The sequence below is a fragment of the Gavia stellata genome, chromosome 13, assembly GCF_030936135.1.
Source record: "Gavia stellata isolate bGavSte3 chromosome 13, bGavSte3.hap2, whole genome shotgun sequence".
NCBI classification, from domain to species: domain Eukaryota; kingdom Metazoa; phylum Chordata; class Aves; order Gaviiformes; family Gaviidae; genus Gavia; species Gavia stellata.
In genome coordinates, this window is record NC_082606.1 from 14,046,712 (window position 1) to 14,069,789 (window position 23,078).

The 23,078-nt window shown below is 38.5% G+C and overlaps 1 protein-coding gene across 1 annotated transcript in view; it reads left to right on the forward strand.

Annotated features, from left to right (window-relative positions):
- SH3GL3 (SH3 domain containing GRB2 like 3, endophilin A3) overlaps positions 1-23,078 on the forward strand; it is a 57,009-nt gene that overhangs the window by 20,668 nt on the left and 13,263 nt on the right. Inside the window, exons 2-4 of the mRNA XM_059823714.1 lie at positions 18,981-19,049; positions 20,305-20,377; positions 21,873-22,016. Coding sequence (XP_059679697.1) covers positions 19,041-19,049; positions 20,305-20,377; positions 21,873-22,016 — 226 coding nt within the window. The 5' untranslated portion in view covers positions 18,981-19,040. The remainder of the gene's footprint in view (positions 1-18,980; positions 19,050-20,304; positions 20,378-21,872; positions 22,017-23,078) is intronic.

Genomic DNA, 23,078 nt, shown 5'->3' on the forward strand with positions numbered 1-23,078 from the left:
CTATAGGACCCAAAGGTAAAAGACCATCTTCAAGGTAATGGTATTAGTACAGCAGGTTGTCTGGGTAAGTTAATAACAAGCTCCGTTAATCATTGGGTGGTCCAGCTCATTTGTGAGAGACTGTGGGGGAACAGAGCAGGGAAGAATTGTGTTTGAATTGTTCTTTATTGGAGTTCAATTCCTTTGGCCAGAATGGCTTGGAATAGCAAATTCCAGGCCTCTCTGCAGTTGAGATGTTGTGCTAGCTCTCTGTTGCTGGAATCAAGCTTCTCCTTTGTAACAGCTGCTCTTTTTTTCCTTTAAAAGTACAACACACATTTCTTTTCACGTTATTCAGCAGCTAGTGTTTAAGCTCTGTGCTAGTGGTTAAAAAGAATAAAGAATGTGCGTAATTAGGAAGCTGAGAAAGCTGCTGTATGCTATGGGAAAGAAATAAAAGACATTGCTTTTATAACTACAGTTGAGGGTCTTGCCAAAATTATCTGCATATGGTTACTGATTGCTTAATATTTTCTGTCAAAGAAGCTTAGTAAAGAAAATTATCCTAAACAAGTACTGTATGCGTTATAAGAGAAAGGACTTAGCGTTTTAGGTTAGAAGTGGTGGAATACTTTGCTTTAAATATTTCCTGCTAGAATAGCATTAAACATTCTGTATGCTTCTAACTCTTGTATTTGTCTAGTAATCTTACCTCGTAGAGATGCAGGGTCTGACCTGGAGCTTAAATCAAAAAGTGTTTCGCTGCTGACAGATCTGAAGGCAGGAGGAGATTCAAGTCCCATTTAAAAATTGAAGGATTTAATACACGCTGATGACATTTTGTCTAAGTGATGGACTTCTAATTGGAGACCTTTACTGTTGCAGATGATTTAGAACTCACGGTGTATTGCATTTTCTGAACCTGTCATTGCAATACTTTATAAGCCGTTTGGCAAGTAGCTGTTCACAGTTAATATAAGTGGTGACGCGTATCAGTTGTGTTCTTAAGTTCAAGTGTCCATGTACCTGTGGGAAAGTGCTTTTACGATTTAAAGGCAGAAAGTCAGATTTAATGAAACAGAGTGTCATAAACAGTGCATATCTTTGTGACAGAAAGCAAAGCTGATAGGAAGTAGCTTTTCAAGCAAAGGTTTATTGCAAGTCTCCTTGAAAGCAAACGTAGTTCTATCTCTTTCTAGCTGTTTTCCCCCCTCTCCTTTCATTATTAGCTGTTTCTCAAAATAACAGCAAGTACATGATCTTCTCTGGGATATTAGCTACAGTATTTCCGTCCTAGGACTCTTCATTCTTTCAGCCTTGAGGTAGAGACTATATAAATTAACAGTATAAACCAGTCTTGCACTTTGATAAAAGAACATGAGAGTGTACCAATAAATTACTCCTGAGCAGAGTATTGAAAAGAAAAAAAAGTACATGCAGCTCTTGCTGGGAACAGAAAACAGAAACTAGCAGGGAAAAAAAAGGCAGGGGGGGAGGCTGGCTGGTGAGAGAGAATGTTTAGGATGGAAGGCTGGATGAATTATCATTATCTGTAGATGCACAAAGTAACTGATCATTCTAAAATGTTTCATTCCAGCCTAAGTATAAATTCTCTGAACAATTTACCAAGCCACTGCGCATAGCTGTGGGAATATTATTTTTTTCTTGACACTTATGCAGCAAACTGGAACCATAGCTGGACAGTTGTCTGGTCTTCTAAGCTGGGCTTAACATCAGAACTAACATGATGATTAGACCTTTTTCTGGTAAATTTTGTCTTTAAGTGATTTAATTACGAATTGTTTCATAGGACCAATATATACTGATGACAAGGCCAGTGGGGACACAACTGCATCTGAAACAACTCCATGAGGCCCCTTTTCATAAAAGTATCTAGATGAGAAACTTGGCGACGGTCCTGTCAACAGGCTTTCCTTCCGTGAGCAATCAGTTTGTTTTTAAATGGTAAAGAAATTCTATTCCTCAATGCAAAGCACAACAGGGTCTCACTGTGTGACTGTAAATCTGAAGTTATGAAACTAGTCACTTAAGTAAATATACAATTTACAAACTGTCAAACGAACCTCTAGAGCTAACCTTTCTAATGGACGTGGCATTACATCAATGGGTGCCCTTATTTCAGATTGACAAGGCTATATCAATTTATATCAAATTCCAAAGTGGGAGAGAGCTTAGAGGTAAAAGCGAAGTTACTTTATCTTCTTTGCTGTTTGAACTTGAGTCGACTAACTCAAACAGGGTGAACTCACATTAAAAATACACTTAAATGCAATGAAGTATGCTCTAAATGAGTTTAGTTTGTGTCATCATATAAACATAAAAAAGCTATTAAAAATATCTATATAGTACAGATTCCCCAGGTTCCTTTGATTTATGTACATTCATTGTAGTTTAAAAAAGAAAACAAACCATAAACTCTCTGTTTATATTCAGGTTAGCAATGGGACATTTGCATCCTGCTAGTGGGAAAATGATTGGACTACTTGAAGCCACTGTCAAATGCAGAAATAAACACACTGAAGAAGACTTCCTTTCTACTCCCTATTGCACTTTTACATCTCTTTAGGAGATCATTCCCTAATCATAGGAAAAAAACATATAAAATAATTTAAATAATGACACTTCATTTAGTTACTAATTTTCTTTCAACTAGCCTCCCCTCCAGGCTAGTTGAGATAGTAGTTAAATTACTATTTTCACCAGCTGGTAAACAAATAGCCTATCCAGGACTTATCTTTCATTCCCGTGTGTGTGCATGTGCAGATAGCCATATGGTCTGTAATAATAGGTTCTGAAGAGTTAGTTCAGTTCATCTCTAATTACAGTATGTCAAGGAAACTATACTAAGAGGAATATTTTCTATGGCAAAGATGCTGCTGTAGAATGTGCAGAATTTCAAAAATTTCAAAGGCATTTGTCTGACTAAACTTATCTCTAAGGAAGAAATGAACAACGGGCAATCTGCTGTCCTAAACAAGATACAATTAGGAAATACTAGAAACCATGTAATAGCAACAGCATAGTAACAACAAGTAAGGCACTTACCTTCCTGCACTTCCTGTATCACCTTTATTAGTACTACCGACTGTGGCCTGTGTGCAGCCATGGGAAATGGTATTGCTGTATTTACAGTGGCAATACACTGTGTAGGAAGAAGATTCAGAAAAGAAACTTTACAAGAAGTTTAGAAATAGTAATTGACCCGTTTTGCTTGTAGACTCCCGTATCTGAGCAATACTTGGTTTGGTTTCAGTTCATTGTGAATGCACATGCATCGCAAAATTAAATGGAACCAGTTAGAAAAAATAAAAACATACATCGCTGCACTGGCTTTAATCTTGAGTTGTTTTTGGAAGGTTAATGGGAAACATAAACCGTACAAAAACATAAGCCCTATGCAAAGGCAGAGAGTAGGCTTTCCTCATTTGTCTACGAGGGGGAAAACCAGCTTTGTTTATTTAGGCTTGGTTTTGAGTCTTGGTCTGAAGCTGCAATGAAGTACTTTCCCTCACATCCAGACTTGCACACTGGAGAATTGCTTTTATCTGAAATCTGAAGCCTCAAGTCGTGTAGCAGGGCGTATTGCTTGAGTACCATGATGGGTAGCTTGGCCTCAGCTATGCTGCTAATTCTGTGCTTGCACAATGTAAGATGGAGATGATAAATGTATGGTAATAAGACCAAACACCTTGCTGTGATCAGAGCCAGCATTTATATTTTACACCACCGCCTCTTTATTCCATCCCTGTCCTACTGACTTAAGTAGAAAAAACTTTCTTCTTTTGAAATTTCTGTGGTTCAGCAGTGTCAATATTTTGCAGGTGAGTGGTGCTTTAACATCAATGGAAAATGGACTCTAGATGGATTTAAATCTAAAACCACAATATCCTGGAATCTGTTTCATGAAACCACCTATTTGAAGAGCTATTCACGGAAGAAAATTAATAGGGAAGATTGATGGAAGAAAATGGAAGAAATTGCCCCTCTTCTCTCCCTCTGAGGAGCTCTGAGCTACTTGCTGGCAGCTGCTGGAGGCTGCCAGCTCAAATGCTGCTGCTCTTTTTTTTTTCTTCTTCTTTTTTTCCCTTTTGTGTGTATGATGTGATTTGCTCAGGTTTTGAGCAGGGTCTTACATACAGCATAGATGGAGAGAAGTATGTGTCAGAAGAAAATAAAGGAAACGAAAGAAATATAAGGCAAGGAGAGGTAAGTGATAAGGAGGGGTGAGGCAAATGAGAGAAAAACAAACTAAATGGAAGCAGTGGTAGTGAAAAGAGGCTAAGTTGAATTGACTGAAATGAAAAGAAGTGCATAGGTACAAGTGATTAGTGTATGAGGAGAAAATGTGTCTTGGGATACATGGCTGGCTTTATTTCTGAGAGAGAAAATCTACGAAGCTTAGTCGAGATACTCGAGATGAGAGAAAGTGACAGCTCTGCACTTTTGTACTGTAGTGTGAGGCAAGCATGCAAATAGGACTGCCAGGAAAACCTGACGCAGGAGTTTAGTGTCTTAATAGAGCTCCCTGCCCCTGGCACAGAGCTGTGTGTAACACAATAGTTAGTTGGTGGTAAAGTGATTTTCTTGCTTTCCCCTTCCCTGCTGCTTGTTTCAGTTTTTGAGCACTGAGCTAAACTCTGACTTTTCTCAATTTCACAAAGACGATGATACTCTTAACACAGACCAGACTTTGTCCCTGGTATTTGAACTTGGGGCATTGATTTAACCTTGATGGTACAGAGGAGTATTGATTTCTCTTTCCCAGGAAGGCAAGCAGTGTTTATAAAACTTCAGCCTCGCACTGAGAGCTTCGGCGAGCTTTTAATTGTCACTAGGGCTCTAGGAACCCAGCTGGTAGTGGCTGCCTAGGGAATACACTGAATTGCTACATCCCTTCTTGCCAGGGACATGTTTCATTCCTGCATCTCTTTTCCGGTATCAGAACTGTGTTGGCTGTCAAAGAATGATTGATACAGCTATGGGCCACCTCTCGCCAAAGGCTCTGAAACTGGGATCCTCAGGCTGAGAGGAGAATTTGCAGCAAATCTCTAGTGAAAGTAGAGCTAAATTCTCACAGATTCACAAATGAAATACATAAGTTTAAAGTGCTAATTTTTTAAATAGTATTTCAAATGAAATTATTGTGAAGCATTAAATGTGCTACCCTTTCAAAAGTAATAATTTCTGCCATGGTTTCCTTTAAAACTTTATTTTTGGAAACTCTGGCACTAGTGATACAGGTGAGAGAAGTGCCAGCTTGAGCTAATTTTACTAGCACTGGGATTTGAGAGGTAACAAAAGGAGGAGGGTCGGGGAATGCCAAAAGAAATTACTGAATCCATTGCGGGAAAAAGAATGCTTTGGAAAATGGGGCTTCTGTTTATAATTTAATATTGTTACATGTGCCTTTTGGGTAGGTAGAATTGCCGTTGCTTTACAAATAATCATACAGTGTTTCCTTGCAAAAGTGTGTCTGTTCATTTGCACTGACAGAGTGCTTCCAAGTCAGGAGCCACTGATCTGAGCTTTGTTGTGCAAGTCTTCCTTCTTTCTAGAGTATTCAACTTTTTGAGTCATCTTTAAACACATAGTTTATTTTTGTGGAAAAGTATGTGCTGATTGTCAGAATTCTTAATGCCATTTGAAATGTATTAGGCCACAGTGCTATGGATTTTTATATATATAGTAGTTTGCAATAAGTGTTGGGTCCAGACATGCACAGGTAACTCTGTAGTCAAGCAATAGTTTAAATATTGGTAATTTTTGAAGTGTTTCCTATGTGATAATTGTAGACCATACACAGAAGGTGTCCTGAACTGTATGTACGCCCTAAGGCGTGCTGGTGGTTCTACATTGTGGATGCGTAGATTAAGAAAATATCCACCACCTATCCAGCTGTTACTTATGAATGTAAATAAGAGAAGCCTTTGCTATGGTGTGATAGAAGAAAGACAAGGACAAAATACTGCTTGAAAAGAAGGCATTAAGTAGTAATAATATAGTAGTAGTTTAGCTGGTGTCAGCTGTTTATGACAGAATCTGAAATTAAACAGAGCTTGTATTTTGGCAGTGTTGAGTCCTGTGTACTTCTCTGATGAGTCTCTTGGGCTAGACTCTTAAGAAGTATTTACATGACTAGAGATTTAGATAAGCACTTGGTGGGGTTTTCAAAAGCATCCAGGTCCCTAACACCTCTTGGGTTTCTTGAGGGGATATGGGAGGGGTGTGTGTGTACACACATGTGTGTGCATATAAAAGCTGTTGATTAATTCTATTCTTTTGAAGCAAAAGCATATTCAGTTTAATAGGAAATAGCATTCCATCCCAGTCTGCTGAGCCACTGAGTTATTTCATGAATACTGTTTTGCTTGTATCTTCCTTTCTTATCATTTTTGTTTTATTCTTGTTTTCCTTCACTTGCTTGTATTTGTGAGGCAAAGGGGAAACTTGTTGATCCTTGTACGTTCTGACTTGCACGGAAAAGGGTATCCTTTGACACATATCAGCAGGTTTAATGGCATGAAGTTATTATGTGTCATATTTATTGCTAAGACGTCAATTTTGCAAATTCCAGTTTAGCATGGTTTTGTTGCTGAGCTCTGACAGATTTACATTTAAGAAAGGAAAAAAATAAGCTAAAAGTGACTGAAAAAAAAAGTGTAAAAGTGACTGAACTAGGGAATGTTTTGTGAAATATTGCCCTTATGTTTCTGCAAATTGTCCATTCATCTCCCAATCAGCACAAGAGAACAAGTATTTTCTATTTACTTGCATAATCAGTATTTAACATTTTGGTTACTGATGTATTTTGAAATGTTGCCTCACTATAACTGTATGTGATGTGACTTATGATCCTTATGGAGGCTCTCAACTTCATTAATAATACTCCTGTGGAAAGCTGATTGGGCTGAATCAGGACTGCAATTGGATGTTGTAGTACCCTATTGTTTTCTTTAAATTTAGTTTTAACAAAACTTGTTCAGTCCAGGATCTATTATTTAAAAAGAAAAAAAAAAGGTGAGTCCTGTAATTGCAGAGGCAGTTAAACTTAAGTTAGGGTAAAATGAATGATCACATGTTCCTTGCTTTGTGTACAATTTCAGGTAGCTTTGATATAATGTCTTCGGAAGTTTGGTTTTGAGACAAAGGTGTTCAGCTGGACAGCGTGGAATTTATGCAATTCCTAATTGGGGTCAGAATTGTCTCATAATCTTGAGCAAACTATTCAACTTTCTGCTAACCAAATTATTGCATATTTGGACCAAATGCAGATTTTTGTATGTATTTTCTCTTTTGTAAGGTTGCAATTATTTAGGAACTAGAACAATCCATGATTGCATAGATCAAGAGGAAACCAACATAATTTTGCAGATTTTAAAAGTGTTATCACTCAAAATTTGAAACATCTAGTCATACCAGTTTGGACATGGAAAACAGGTATAAACACTTTTCATTTTACTTTTCTGACAGACTGTCTTTCTTGCACAGATTGTGCACTCATTTCTTAATTTTGCTCTCTGACAAAATCTGGAATTGCATTCTTGTAATAAAGTTTAATGATTGTGCAGTAATTGACAACTCACAATTTGTATCCTGTAAATATAACTTTCACTTGCTTTGCCTGTTCAGAAATACATATAGAATATATTATGTAAGACAGCATTCTTCAGGGCAAAGAGTGGAGATCTGGAATTCTGGCATTTTAATTTCAGAGTTACCACTTGTTTACTGTGTGTCCAAGAACATGTCAATTTAACACAAATTCAGTCAAATATTTAGGCTTCCAGTTCCCCCCCTAAATTAATGGCATATTAGGAGCTTGGATGTGTGGTTCAATCTATACCAATTTGTTCCTCGGTTTTCCTGCAGCATCAAAAGCTGTAGCAGTAGCTAGTAAGTAGCTCTTGCTGAGAGCAGAAAGTCTGGAATCCAGACCTGTGAACAAGTAATATCAGAAGCACAAATAGCTTGGGCTTTCTTTTAATGAGAGACTCGAGACCTTTGGAGGGTCACAGAAAGTCAAACTGTCCATTACATAGTGAAGATAAAATATTCTGAAATATGTTAAGAACTTCAAAAGAGCATGCTTTCCTAGAGGAATGGACAGCACTCTTCTCAATGTGCAGACATCTTTATAAGTCTAGATTACACAGTCTATATTTACACATAGTTTGGCTGGATTTTGTTAATAAGGTTAATTTAAAAGGCTGCCTGATTGTATACTGACTGGATCAGCTGGGTACAGGATTTTGAGTGTTGACCAAGTAACAGCAAGTGCCCAGCATTCCTGACCCTACTTAGAATTCACTTTCTGGCACAGACTTCTTGCGTCTAGTTTTCTGCAGAACAACTTTAAGGAGTATCAGAGCTATAATGTAATGTCTGATGTTTCCATTACTAAATTAATAAAAAACATAACCAAACCCTAAATTCTGGCAAAAAGTTACATATGAGAAATATATTAAAAAGAGCATAGGAGTCATATGGGGTAAGTTCTAAGTATTGCTGTCAAAGAAAGGAGATTCTAAAATTATTTTTTTCACAGATATAGCAAATAACAAATTGAGTCATAAATAATATTTCACTAGATGTTATTGCTGACTTTCATAAACTGCAGGACCGTGACTGGCACGGTGTCCTGTTTTTACAGATGACTAAATTGTTTAATGCCTTGAACATCCTTGGGCAGTTAAAATACTTCTATTGATATTCCTTAGACATATTGCTTCAGTTTTCTCTAAGGTCAACAAGCAATTTAGGAATATGACCCAGGTTCCACGAGAGTATGGTCATGGGTGGCACAGCATGTGGGAGTATATGGGCAGGTATCTACAGAACTTCTCACCTCCAATGATCTGGACTTTCACCCCTGAACAACTACAGGATCCTGATGAAGTGGTAGAATGTTTGAAAAAAAAAAAATGCCATGGCTACTCCAGAGAGGCACAACTTACCGTGCTGTGCTGGGCCCTGGCCAGCATCTACCAAACACTGCTTGATACTATGCAGCACCCTCAGGGAGAAGAGAGGGGAAATAAATCAGGCACTGTATCCGTCGCCCCTATAACTAAGGTGTCTTCAGTCCTTATTCATACAAATTGATTTAAGTTAGGAGAAATCATACTAAGTGGTACAGAAGAAGGGTACATAAAAGAATTGAAATCAGCGGAAATTCTTGTCTGCATAGTTATGAGTCTCTAACACCATTAATTGAAAAGCAGAACCTCTGGTTGATCAGTTAGTGAGATGTTTTTACTGACAGACATCTTGGATTGTCTCTGTGAGGTGTGCCTAGATTGCCTGCTGAAACTGCTACATCAGTGGGGAGTTCTGGCATGGCTCAGATGTTCTTGTATGTACCAGTGCTTGTAAGGGCTTTCTTGATCCCAGAATACATGGCTTGCACTATTTGAGCTTCCTTTCTAAATAAAACTAAGCTGCCACTTCTGAACCTTTGCCAGAACTGCGCTGTTGCAGCTCAACAGCTGTGGCTGTTCATTGATTGAGCGTGGTAGCTGCAGACCTTACGTTCCATGATGTGAATGGGTATTTTTTTCTTTATGAGCATATGGGGAGTTTTGATGGACTGGGTCCGTTCTTGTTGATACTGGCAGCTGTGGAGTTGACTGTAGTGGTCTCAGCTGATTGCCTGGCTGGACTTCTCTACACTTTGGGTCAGCTGTGAAAGATTTTCTCCATGTTAAAAGGCAGGCTTAATAATAATGTGTCAGATAGATCTGCATGTGACCCATTAACAGGGACATGCTTGAAGCTGAATTAATGTTACACCAGCAGCTCAGAGAACATCACCATGCGGGAAGTATGCGTATGGAGACACCCTCAGATCCCTACTTCCCAGGCAAGTCACATTGCAAACATATTTCTCATCTATTCCTCTTTATGTGGTGTATCCTTTTATAACTCGGTTCATCTGTCTTCCTAAAAATAATCTACTTTTATCTTGTTGCTCCTGTTTGTCTGACAGGTTACAAGTAATGAAATAAAGGGTTCATAAATATTAGTGAGATGGGAATGTTTTTCATTAATATAAACACTATGGCAGTACTTTCATGCATTTCTTTAACTTTGTGTGATTCAGAGATCTCTTGGTTGAAAAAGTATGTTTTGCTTCCTGGGAAAACAGGCCCTTGAGATTCCTGGTGTCCTTTAGATTGCCTGGGGTTTTTTTGTTATGCAAATGGAATTTCCTGCCTAAATCTGTGCTCTGAAAATGAAATGGGGCTCAGTTTTTATTTTTCATGTTTATAAGTTGTATGAAATTTTTAAAATTAGAAAATATTTAAGAAACATTTTAAAGATACTTATCTTAGTGTGTCCTTAAATATAACACATTTCTACATGTGTTTAAAATCCTTTATATTTTTAAAAAATACAACTCTCTGCTATTTTGATTTTGTTGGCTGCTGGGACAAGATTTGCTATTGGGTCCATTAGATATGCCTAAAGTAAGTTTAGATGTAGGGCATGCCCTTTCTTTGCTCAAGATAGTGGGAGCATAGTCATGAGCTGTCTTTGAAGTACAGGCACATCCTACAGTTCATACTTTATATTCTACTTTAAATATCTGGGAATAGAGATCTTTGGTGAAAGGCTAAGACGTGAATTCATATGGCCATGGATATGGTGTTGAAGAGTTGTGTTGGGTAATAAATTACAAGAGAATCATGCAGTTCTATGCAATGTTTCTTTGTCTCCCTGCATTTATATAAAAATGTACTCTGCCATATGTACTGCCAGAATGCTGTTTTAATTTTTGTGTCTGCAATATGACTATAATTTTAATCAGTGTTAATGTCTCACGTAAATTCCCAAATATTATATTACATTTTATAATTATGAATAAACTGTTAGCAAAAGAGAAAGCTTTACTTCCTTAAATATCCATGTACAAGGGTTGTTGAATTCAGAGATATTTTATACCACTCACGTAGCCATGACAGCAATAACAAGTATTTGATTTTTAGGGCACAACTTGTTGCACTCCATAATTTTGATTAAATAGGAGTAAGACCCAATTCAGCTGCTTGATTAACTTTTTCAAAAAAGCCAGTTCTCTCTGTTGCTGCCAGAAATATTTTTTAGTGTTTCCCCAACGGCTTTGGAGAAATTCGTGCTACTGCTAGCTGAAAGTTTAGTAGAAGAAAAAGTTGTAAAATATTCCATGTAAAGGTGATGACCCTTTGAGCTTGATACAGTGAGGTGCTGAGCACTCTGGTCTTGATCCAGCAAAGCACTGAAGCACCTACCGAAGTATGAACTTAAACGATTTGCTGGAGGTAAGCCACAGTGTTCTGTATTTGCAAGACTGAAACATACGCACTTTGTAGTAGACCCCTTATTCATTTTGAGGGGCAGAATAAATATTTTTTTCTTTCAAGTACATCAGAGCAAGAATATTTTTGTTTTCTTTGAAAACACAACTTACTGAGGCAACCAAAGACTTATTGCCATCGTTTAGTACCTAACCTCTAAAATAAAAGGTTTGGATTTTCTCTAAAGCTTTAGGATAGTATGAGCTGTGTCAATATAATTAAAAGAACAGCCTCAAGTATTGGTACACTTTTACGATTTGACTTTTTCCCTTGTTGTTGTATTTTTTTTAAGGAGCCTGAGAAAAATCTCTCTTTAGGTATATATTACCCATTTTCATTTGCAGATGATTTTCCACTTTTAGTGGCTCTGACATCTGCGTGGCTCCGGTCCCAGTCTTGGGACATTCTTGGTGCAGGAGGAGACACCTGAAGAGGCTGCCATTCTCATACCTGGTTGGTTTCAGCATCCTCTGCAACTGTTCCCAGAGCCAAGTGCTGTGTTTCTTTTGTTTAGATGTATGTTTGAAAATGTGATTCTTAGTTTAGCTTCTCAGCGTGGGGCACCTCTTTTTATTCTGAGCCCTCAGACCTTCAGTAGATCTCTAGAAGTCAGTCCCAGGGGTGTCTATAAGCTGCCCATTCATTTTGGATGCCCACCTAGTCAATAAAGCAGAATATTTTATTCTTTTTTTTTTTAAAGGATATTTTCTATCACAGTGGCAAACTTTGTGGAGATGGCTCTGCCAGTGTGTACTCCTTTATGTTATTAAAGATGTGCTAAGATGCAAGACATTAAGTAAGCTGTGTTGTAGATTCAAGTTCTTTGTAGTTTGCACTACATGAACTAATAGTAACCTTCTTTTTGAGTGTGGGAATTAGCAGTCTATATGAAATATAGCAATCGGGAAAGAGGGAAAACAGGTAATATACATACCTTGTAGTGGAACTTAGAAGAACAAAACAGGGAGTTACAGATATTTGAAGTTCAACTACTTGTGACCTAGAAGACAGGCAGGCATCTTGGTTCTCTAATCTGATGGATCGTTCTGGAAAAGGACAAAACAGAAAATCTCTCTCTCCCCTCACGAGTTTGAACACTGCAAGGAAATTCTACTTTAGCCAGAAGACATCTTGCCTGCCACCTTTATTCTTCCCATTGCTTATGATAGGCTTTCATAAGATTCTTCAGAAAACTATTAGTATTGTCACATTGCATTAAATCTTCTGTGCATAATAATTTAACACCAAATGAAACAATTACACAGCTGCAGGGCAATAACTGGAAGTTTTAATGATTTATTAAGAGAAGCGTAAGTACTATGCATTAACCATACCGGAATATAGTATTTAGTACTAAGTACTGTATTTAAAGATACATCTTAATGTATTTGTGTAGTTTGGCCCAGTTACATTATTTCCTGGCTTTCTGTGTGTTAACTTTGGGATGAATCTATTCGTTTTCCCAGTTGATTGCTTATTTCCTTTTTAGAGAGAGGGAAATAAATTTAAAGTATTTTCATAGCTTTGGCTTTTTTGTTACAAGATTTTTTGCTAAAATCTAGGTTTTGCCTCATGGGTTCGACAGTGTGCATATTTATGACAAATGTAGGACTTTTCCATCCCATTAAAGTTTCTACAGATAATTTCAGCAGAACAAAATAAATACTGTTACTTGGTGAAGAGTCATTAAAAGCTCTTAAGTCTTTAATAAAATATGATACCTTTCATTCACTCATTATATAGTATTTGATGGTTTCTTGGCCAGTTATGTACAAGAGAGTTTTGCTGGCCAGTTAAGGACTTCTTCAGCTTCACTTATTTCAACAGTAGCTGAATAACAACAAAAAAACTGTGATGGTTCCATCCCAATTAATGACTGTTGCAAAAGAAAGGCAAAACAAGTGAAACAGAAGGTCAGAGCATGTGTGCAAGTATTGGCTGGCAAGAATCCTATTGACTTGTATTATAAAATACCCAGTGGATATATAAAAAAAAAAATAGGGTAATTGTTTTGAGAGTTTTATCAGCTCTCTGTTGATGTGGGATATTTTTGGCAGTTTCTCATGTTCAGTAATCTTCCTTAGTGAAATATGAAAAAGTATTCTAATTTAGTGGATATGATGTACAAAACATTAGTAAAAGACAGCATTTTTCTGAAGCCCATTTTATAATCTGTATGAGAATGGAGAAATGTACTATTCCAGTGCAGTAAGAGGATAAATCTTAACATACTTAAAATAAAAGTGCTGAAAAATTACATGACAGCTTGAGGCTTTTTTAGTTTAGAGTTTTGGTGAGCTGTAGATTTTGGTTTAAATTGTAGACAGTTCGTGTGCTGTGTTCGTGCTTCATTACAACAGAACAAATCAAAAGAAAATTACATTATCCCAAAGAAATTAGAGTAATAAAGAACTAGTCGGAGAACAAAATCTCAATATTAGGTTTATGGAAAAAAATGTTTTCTCGGAGAATTTCTTGGAATATAAATTCCTTAGCAGATAAATTTTTAATCTGTTAAGACTGTGTAACAAAATTGCAATTTGTGTTTTGAACAGTAGTTGGATATACAGAACTTAAATAGAAATCACAATATCTGGAGGGGTTTCTTTCAAAACCTATTTGTTTTTTTCCAGATTTGCCTTCCCAGAAGACTCCACATAAGCCCACCAGAGCCTTCTAGATTGTCTATAATACAACATCATATTTAATTTTTCAATATCAAAAAGAACAGTAGGGTTTAGGAAGAAGTTACAAGCAAGGAGCATTTGTGTACAAATTGCAGTATTTCTTCAGGCAAAAAGGCCTTCTCCTATTATATAGAACACGCAAGTTTTACAATAAAAGGTAGTTTGCTATCGTGTATAACTGCAAATGAGAGGTGGTAGTACAATGGTTGGTTTGAAAGTGTTCTCATGTTTGTATTTAGGAGTTACGGTTTTTTCCCTCTGCTAACTCTAATACATCAAGTGTGATGGAGGGAGTTGCACATACACCTGAGAGGAAGAAATCTTTCTTATTTCACAGCTATTCTTTGTGTGTAAATTTTGATCCAGAGGAAACCTAACTAGCTCCACCAGAAATATGACTAATGAATGACTTTAGGTCCTGACCTGGCAGTGTAATAGTAAGGTAGTAGTGTGGTGGCCCCCATGGTGGGAACTGGTGTTTTTCAGAGTCCCAAATCCTGGCTCTGGCCCTGTCTAGTGAAAAGGCACTGAATCCATGGCACCCAGCTTCTGAATTTGGAGATGAAGGATTCTTCCTGTACAAGTAATTCCAAGCTCCCTCAGAGTACATGCCTTATGTGATGGTAGCAGTTTCGCCTTTGATTAGCTGACTCATAAAAACTGATAGATATTGCCACATAATTACACAGCCCACAGTTGGGCATGCTTCTGTTTAAGTTCAAAGAATTTTGCAGCTTGATATAATGCATGTAAATGATGCTTAGCAAATAGTCAGGAGATCTAAAACTCAGCAGCTGCCTCCTTTGTGCATCCATTTTCAATAATTAATTGGGTATCCTGCGAATTTTAATTGGGAGAGTGGTGATGCTAGTTTTACAACTCCTAAACTCAGTATGATCAGAACAAAAGCTTTTGTGTTCCTAAATGTGAGACTAGTAAAGCCGATCCTGATTATACCAATATCAAATAAGCTGTAGTGGTGTAAAATTTAATGATAACTATTAGAACTTTATACCAATTTTTACCATTAGGAGCTCAGACAGCTTATAGATTTTAAGGAATCTTCCTTTACTGTATCTTTCTGAGCACGGAGATGGTCTCCTTTCCAAAGGAAATTAGAGCTCAGAGTAATTATCATTCAAAAAGTGTCTCTTTGGGCTAGAAATTGCAGTGTCATTAATGTTTGCATAGGAACAGGAAAGTGTGTGAACAAACTTTTTCTTCTGGTCAATGCTTTTGCTCCTAGGTTTAGGTGTGTGTTAGGTTGTTTTCAGTGTCTGCATGAAACCGTGTCTGCAGATCCTGTGGCTGGCTCTATGCAGTTGCATTCAGATGTCACTGTAAATATAGAGTTAGAATTGGGAGTCAAGTAGGTCAGAAGGTCCCTCCAGAGAGCATCTACTCCATCCTCCCACTTGAAGCAGGTCTGGTTAGAGCAGGTTGCTCAGGGCCTTGTCCAGGCAAGGCTTGAATATCTTCAAGTATGGGAGCTCCACAACTTTTCTGGACCACCCATTCTGGTGTTTGACCACCGTTTTTGGTGGGTTTTTTTCCCCTTCTTTTTTCTTTCCCTTTTAATAGGTCTGAATTTCTTGTTTTCCAACTTGTGACTGTTGCCTCTTGTCCTTCCGCAAGATTCAGGCTCCATCTTTCCATATGCTCCCACTAGGTAGATACCAACTTAACCTCTTCTAAAGGCTGAACAAACTCAGCACTCTGTTTGTATGCCATGTGCTCCAGTCCCCTGCTCATATCAGTGGTCCCCCACCAGACTCAGCCAGGATGTCAATGCCTTGTATTGGGGAGCCAAAACTGGACACAGTACTGCAGATCTGGTCTCACAAGTGCTAAATAGATGGAAATTACCAGTTCCCTGGACCTGCTGCGTATGATGTTGCTAATAAAGCCCAGTATGGGGCTGGCTTTCTTCACTTCAAGGGCACACTTCTGACTTATGTTCAACTTGTTTTCCACCAGTACCACAGGTGTTATTCTGCAGAGCTGTTTTGTAGCCAGTTGGCCTCCAGCCTGTACTGTTGCAGGGGGATATTCCACTGCAGGTGCAGGACTTTGCATTTGTGTTTGAGCTTCATGAAGTTCCTGTCAGCCCATTTTTTCCAGCCTGTCAAGGCCGTTACGAGGAGCAGCCCCACCATCTGGTGTATCAACTGTTCCTCCCAAGCTGGTGTCTTCCAGACTCTCTGGGAGTGTACTCTATCCCATCATCCAGGTTCTTAATTAAATTACTCCATTATTCTCTGCAAATTGTAGATACAGAATCTCTCTGTCTTGCTCTCTGAAAGCTGGTGCATAGACGTCTCAGTTGTTCTGTGACCTTCTGAATCTAACTCAGATGCTTTCCTTACTCCCTGCTACTTCAGCAAGTCCAGTGATCCCCTTGCAAGGAGTGACTCAGTGTCACTGCAAATAGTTTCTCCATCTGTGAGTGGCATCAAATTTTATCCATTCAAAACACAGTGAAGAGTCTTGCAACATTTCAGAAGAGAAACCGAAACTAAAGATGGGTGGCAGCATTTGAGCAGATGTGCAGAGAGGGCGAGCGGACTGCAGCCTGGTGCTGAGGCGCGTGTCTGTCGGTACTGGGAGTGCAGCCTCACCAGCTGAGTGCAAATACCTGGATCAGCAGCTGCAATCCTGGCAAAAACAGCAACAACACAGTAAGCCTAAGGTTCAGACTATTATTTGAGGGAGGTGTGTGTGACCATGTATGGCCATCAGTAAGCCAGGGAGAGCTAAGGAATGCCAATGGATAAATAGTGTATACCCTAAGGCATTTACTGAAAACATATCAAATTCCAGTGTATGTCATGAGAAATTGCATTTTTCAGACTATCTTTGTCAGCCTTCTAATGAGCCAGTGAAGTTTTTTTTTTTTTTCTCTCTGGCATTATTGTTAGTGTGTGAACTTTCCACTCATCCACTTGTGCTTCTTGCTGTAATATTCAGATCGATTCTTTCCAAGTGTGGGACATTTCGTTATTTTAGTCATTTGGTGCAGTAATTTATTATTAATTATGCTTTCACAGTCGAGCAATCATGTTACTTCATTGCATTTATCCTTCGCCAACATGTAAATGGATTATTTGTAATGAGACAGCTACGGGTTGCTGCTGAATGTGGATTTTGCAACTTCAGCCTGAGAAGGATAATTCCCCCACTGCACTCAGCATATGAAAAGGGATCACCATGAGAGGTTTCAGGAAACCACAGATCAGTTCAATGCCTGCTGGAGAAAGAAAACATGTGTGAGGCTGTGGAAAATGGCATTGATTATTTTAGGAATTAACATTGCACAGAAAGGAGACAGAAACTGCCGGCGTAAACAAGCTGCACAATTTCCCGTAGGCTGCTTTTCATGTTCTGTAAAAGCACCTTTCTCCATCTGTGCTCAAGGACTCCTCCGATGCGCCTGCAGAGACCCGGGCAGTGTCCCCCTCCATGTGTGGCCTCAGGTTGCTTCTCTGCTGTGATGTCTTACAGCAGCAGGATCATGACCCTCAGGAACTCGCTGCTACTTGGGCTTCTCTATCTCTGTTTTATCTGCTTTTGCGTTCGTTCTGTCAGTACTCTGGAAGAGAAATAATCTTGACAAGTTTGTGGGCTGCTTGGCATATTAAGCATAAAGATTGCAAGTCCTACTGTAAAGCCAATAGAAATAATTAGCAGTGCGGCTCTCTTTGACCTCGTATTTTCCCTTAAGCAGGTCTGTTCTTTTGGCTGTGTGGCAGCAGTGATGGTGATGCAAGGTCAGCCGCCACAGAGCTCCCAGCTCTGCTTCAGCAGCCTATGGCTGTTTTCTGGCAAGGCAGTGCGCTCCCTCCACACCTGTGTGGTGCAGGCTGTGACCGAGCAGAGGGAACCATTGCACTACAAAGAGCCATGACCCATTTTCAGATTACGCAAGTCTCCAAGGCCCTTTTAATTCAGTGAGATGAATTCCCATTTAGAAGGTGCTGAGGATGAACATAATGCTTTATTGGGGGCAGGTTTGGGGAACACCAGCAGTCAGTGAGCTAGGTCTGGATTATTACACCGTTACAGATTCAGTGATAAAAGTAAATTAAAATAGAGAAATGCGTAGTATTTTTGCAGGAAGTATCTTAGGAATTTATGTTTAATACTTCTTGAATGTGTGTTAAACCACTTCTCTTGTAGTGGAGTGATGCTTTCAAAGGCAGTTTAACGCTGGGTGAGGATCTGGCTTTCTTTTCATGCTGTTGCAGTGCAGGTCCCATGCACTGCAAGAAGCAGATAGCTGAGTTCTGCTTGAGTGTTTATCCCTAGCCATGACTTCCTCAGTGAGGACCAAACTCGGGTCTGACAGCCTGGAGTTTTTACACAAAAGTTGGATGAAGTTTCAGCCATCTTAAGGAGCTTTACTGAAATCCTCTATTTAAAACTGTTGCTTTGAGTTTTTGAAGAATGCATGGCATTTTTGTTTTCAGTATCATAAAGTCACACAGGTGGGTCACAGTGCAGCATTTTTCACAAGTCTGTTCCTTCCACAGAACTGCACACAACTCCCAGCAGCAGGAGTGGGAGTTGTATCCCTGAACCTAATGGCATAGAGGACCAGAAGGTACTCAGAAATACAGAGCTGGAGAGACATCCTTGAAAGGGACGCTCTGGATTTACCTGCGGTCAGACTCTGGTCCGTATGGCTGAAGCCTGCAGTGTAGGCCATGCCCTTAGGGTACAAACTTTTTAAGAATGAGAAATCATTTTTTTGTTTGCCTGTTGTAAATTCATATTGAGTATCTTTTTCTCTTTTGAAATGAGTACTTCACTTCCAAGACTATGGTTACTCTTCTCTTGCACAGTTGCCTCAAATGGTTGCTGCATATTTTCTAATCTGGAGTGAATTCTTGTGACTCTCGGAGATATTTATTGTGTAAGTAAATAATCATGCAATTTTTTTGTTGAATTTGTCTTTTTACAGTTGTTCAGTGAAAAAATAAGTGGAGCAGAAGGAACAAAGTTAGATGAAGAATTTCAAGAGATGGAAAGGGTAAGGAAAGCAACATTATGTTTTTCAATATTAAGCTATTGCAGAATGAAAAATGTTCCACGTTTGAAGTGATAGGATGGTATGGTAGATTTACCTGGGGGGGAAACCCTGCCATGTGCTTCCAAACAGGAATATGCAACGATAAGTGCCAATTTATCCTTGAGCCTTGTCAGCTCAGCCAAGGCTGTCTGAGCAGGGGAAGCAGGTTCCACTGACACCTCTCAACAGTGAAGAGAAACTCCTCCAAGAATGGTGCAGAGCATCAGGAGGGACCTTTCTCCTCTGTCTGTGTGGGAGATTAGAGAGAGAAGTCTTCAGTGTTTAGTGAGTCTGTAAATATCATAAAGCCTTCCCATCTGATATTATTCATTATAAAAATCTAACTACTAAGGTCAAATTTTCTCTTGAAACAGAATTATATTTCTTAATTTAAATCCATGTTCAGAAATTTACATGAATTGTTGTGGAAATTGAGATCTTTGCTGTCCATTTATTAGCTGTTGTGTTGCAAATTAAACAATGTTATTGCCAGTTTCTGCTTTTTCAGCTTTTATTTGCTTTTTTTAATTGCCCTTGTCTTTCTGTGTATTTTTTAATGTTCATAGTAGACCTAGGTCACAGCTTTTGTTGTTGGCAGATAGAGGAAAAAAGTCTTGCGTGAGGTTTTTTTTTTTCAACATGCACTTCTGAATTTATGATCTAAACAGGTTTCTAGATTTCAGTTTCTTTGGCTACAGAATAATTATTTCCTTTCTCTGCATTAGAAGAGGAAAAATAATGTTTAGGCCCTAAGGGAAGAAAAGGGAAACAAACCAGAAATGTGATTTTTATAGCATTTTAGAAACTATTAAATGGGAAGACAGTGCAAACTGCTGCTTTAAATGGTCCTGACCCCAAGATTGTGAGGGATATGTTCAGTCTTTTTCACCTGTGGAGAAAAGCAGTTTTAGTAACAACTGTTGGGCTGGCAGGAAAATTGTAGTATAGAATGTGTAAACCGTAGTCAGGACTGATGGGCTGGAAAGGCAAGCCCACATTTTGATATAAACCTTCCCTGTCCTACCTGCCAATTAGTAAGTTTTTGGTAAAATCCTGTCATAACTATGACATGGCTATTTATTTTAAGCTACAATACTTGCTTTATTTTAAATACAATTTCATAATCAGCTAGAATAGTATATTATGTCTAATAAAAATTATAAACTTTCTAGTAATCGATTTACTTTTTGCTAACTGTGTTACTCTTGTTTTTCAGAAAATTGATGTTACTAATAAAGCTGTAGCGGAGCTTCTATCCAAATCCACAGAGTATCTTCAGCCAAATCCAGGTAGGAAAAGAGCAATAGGTGCTGGGTTTTGCTGAACACTGTCTTCTTACTTGGAAATTCATCCTAGGTAAATAAAAGCTAATTAGGTCGTCATTGTGAGGCTTCTGGGTGTCCTCAAGAACTTTATCTGTGTGTGCAATGAACAACTGTAAAGTTTATATCCAGTAAGTCTGATCTGGGATGCTTTCAAATTGCAGCACACAGTGTATCTGGTTTACTGGGCATGCGTAGGTTGTGCATGCATGACATGTCGTGGGCAGCTTGGGCTTGTGGTACATACAGCACGTGTGTTTATATTTGTGCTGGATTTCCTGGAGTGGGATACAGATCCGTAAAGTGAAGAGAAGGCCAACATTGTTTTTAGCAGAGATATAAAAAGCCATTGAATTTAACTCATGCTGCTGCCATCAGAGGTACTGGTGGTTATGTAGCCATGGGGAAGAGGGCTGTTACTTGCTTACCTGGTATTTGAATGAGATTTTGCATTTTCTGGACACTGCTAGGTCTCAGTAGATTTTGGATCATCAGTTAATAGAGGTTTTTCAAATCTTATTTTAAGAAACAAGAAAGGAGACATGTTTACACTTGCAGTCAGTCACAAAGTTCATCTGCTATGACCATGATTCACTGTCCAAACCAGCTGTTGGAAGAACCTTCGTTTTTTGAGAACTGTCTGACTGAATTTCTGTTTAGTCAGCTATACCAGTGACTTCAGAGATAGCTGTCTTGTGTGGATGCCTTATGAGATGCACGTCCCTGAAGAAGTTTAATGGGTTGTGTCTACATAAGGATGGTAGAATTCAGTCCTTTACCAAGGCCCAGCTGGGATGTTCGAGATGAAGCTAGTCACTATGGTCCACATTACTCAGGCTGTTACTGTGTTGAAGAAGCTGTTGAGTGATAATAGTAAGGAGTAGATTGGAAAAACTCTCCGAGAATAAATGCGTGTTTTTGTCATGATATGTGCAGGATAACAGTAAATTAATTTTTATGTACCAGGCCATTCTGCAGAATAAATTTCTACTGTCTTGATTAGTGGAACAAAAAAAAAAAAAAGGCGGGGGAGTTCTGCAAAGTTCTCACAAGCGAGAGAGAGAGAGAGGGCATGAAACTGGCTTTGGTTGTGCTTGTATCTGTTCTGTGTTTGCTTTCTGCAATACTTCTAATCAAGGAGTTCACAAGCAGGAATATTCAAAGGAATGTGAGTATTGGTGAATATCCACAGAGGTGAGAAGCACTCCCAGTATATATCTGCTTGGAGAAACAATGATTGTTCATTTGGAAATAGAAAACAGTTTCATATGACCCATATTGTTGAATGGAATCTTATTTCAACTTTTGACTATGAAGTACTGACAACAAAAAAACTTAGGTATCTACAGACCAGCTTAGCGACCTGCTTTGTGACATTGTTCTTTAAATGATTTATTGCTTTAAATATATTAGTTTTAAAAGAGTTTTTATAACTTTTCTTCTTTTTTTATGTCCTCCTTAGCATACAGAGCCAAGCTGGGAATGCTGAACACTATGTCTAAGATCAGAGGACAAGTTAAAACCACAGGCTATCCCCAGACAGAGGGACTCCTAGGAGACTGCATGATACGGTATGGCAGAGAACTTGGCGATGATTCTATGTTTGGTGAGTTTGTATATCTCCTCTGTGAATATTTCAGCATAAAGTTCTTTGCAGAATATTACTCAGTGACATAACCTATGTAAATAGCTACTGCAGGTAAGAGGGAAAGTTAAGTCCAGTGATTGGGGGGTGATGGATATAATTAACAAAATATGATAACTTCTGCAATAGAGGTGGACAAATATGCATGTGGATTTGATAACACTATTACTGATGCTGTCTGATGATTCATATTATTACCATAACCATTTTAGTTTCTAAGTTGCCAAACCTAAATAATTTAGTGTGATTCTTAGGTGCACTGTATTTCTTTTAACCTTTAAATAAAAAAGGTTACCCTATATTTGAAAAGTAAACTAAGGGAAAAATGTCTCATGGAAAAAAATAAAGAGTAACTTTGGTGATTTTTTTTTTTTAAATGATCTGGTATTTCTGTGCTTTGGATCAGTGCATCATAAATACACATTTTCTTGTTTCCATGAAAATGAACTCCAGCTTGGCCGTGCTACTATTCTTTGGGAAATCAAATCTTACCTATTTCCTCTCAAAACATGCTGGTACTTCATAGCCAAAATCTTGATAGAGGTCTTGCTTGCTGAGCATGCATAGTGTGTGGGCTTCACTGGAATGAATTTGAAGCATTGTCACAGAGCCACTCAGTGGGTGCTTTTCGATACGGCTGGGATTAAGAGAGAACCAGGGAGAAATACATGAGAAAAGGAGAATCCTGGTTTGGAGAAAGAGAGGGAACTAGGGCTAGGAGAGTGGTATGGGCTGGGACTATGTGCAGAAGCCAATACAGAACTGGCTGGCTTTGTTATGTACTGTTGATAATATCTGCAATTTTACACACAGTGGTTGTTCTTGAAATAGTAACTGCTATGTAGGCATAGGGACCTTGCACTCGAGTCCAAGTAGGTGCTGCATAGGGAAAGATGCTGCTGATAGCCAGACTCATTTATTTTCCTCACAAAGAGTGAAGTGGCACAACTCATCTGTGAGCTGGATGCATCTGTGTTTTTGCAAAAGCAACGGGGATAGTAAATAGGAAAGGAGAAAGAACAT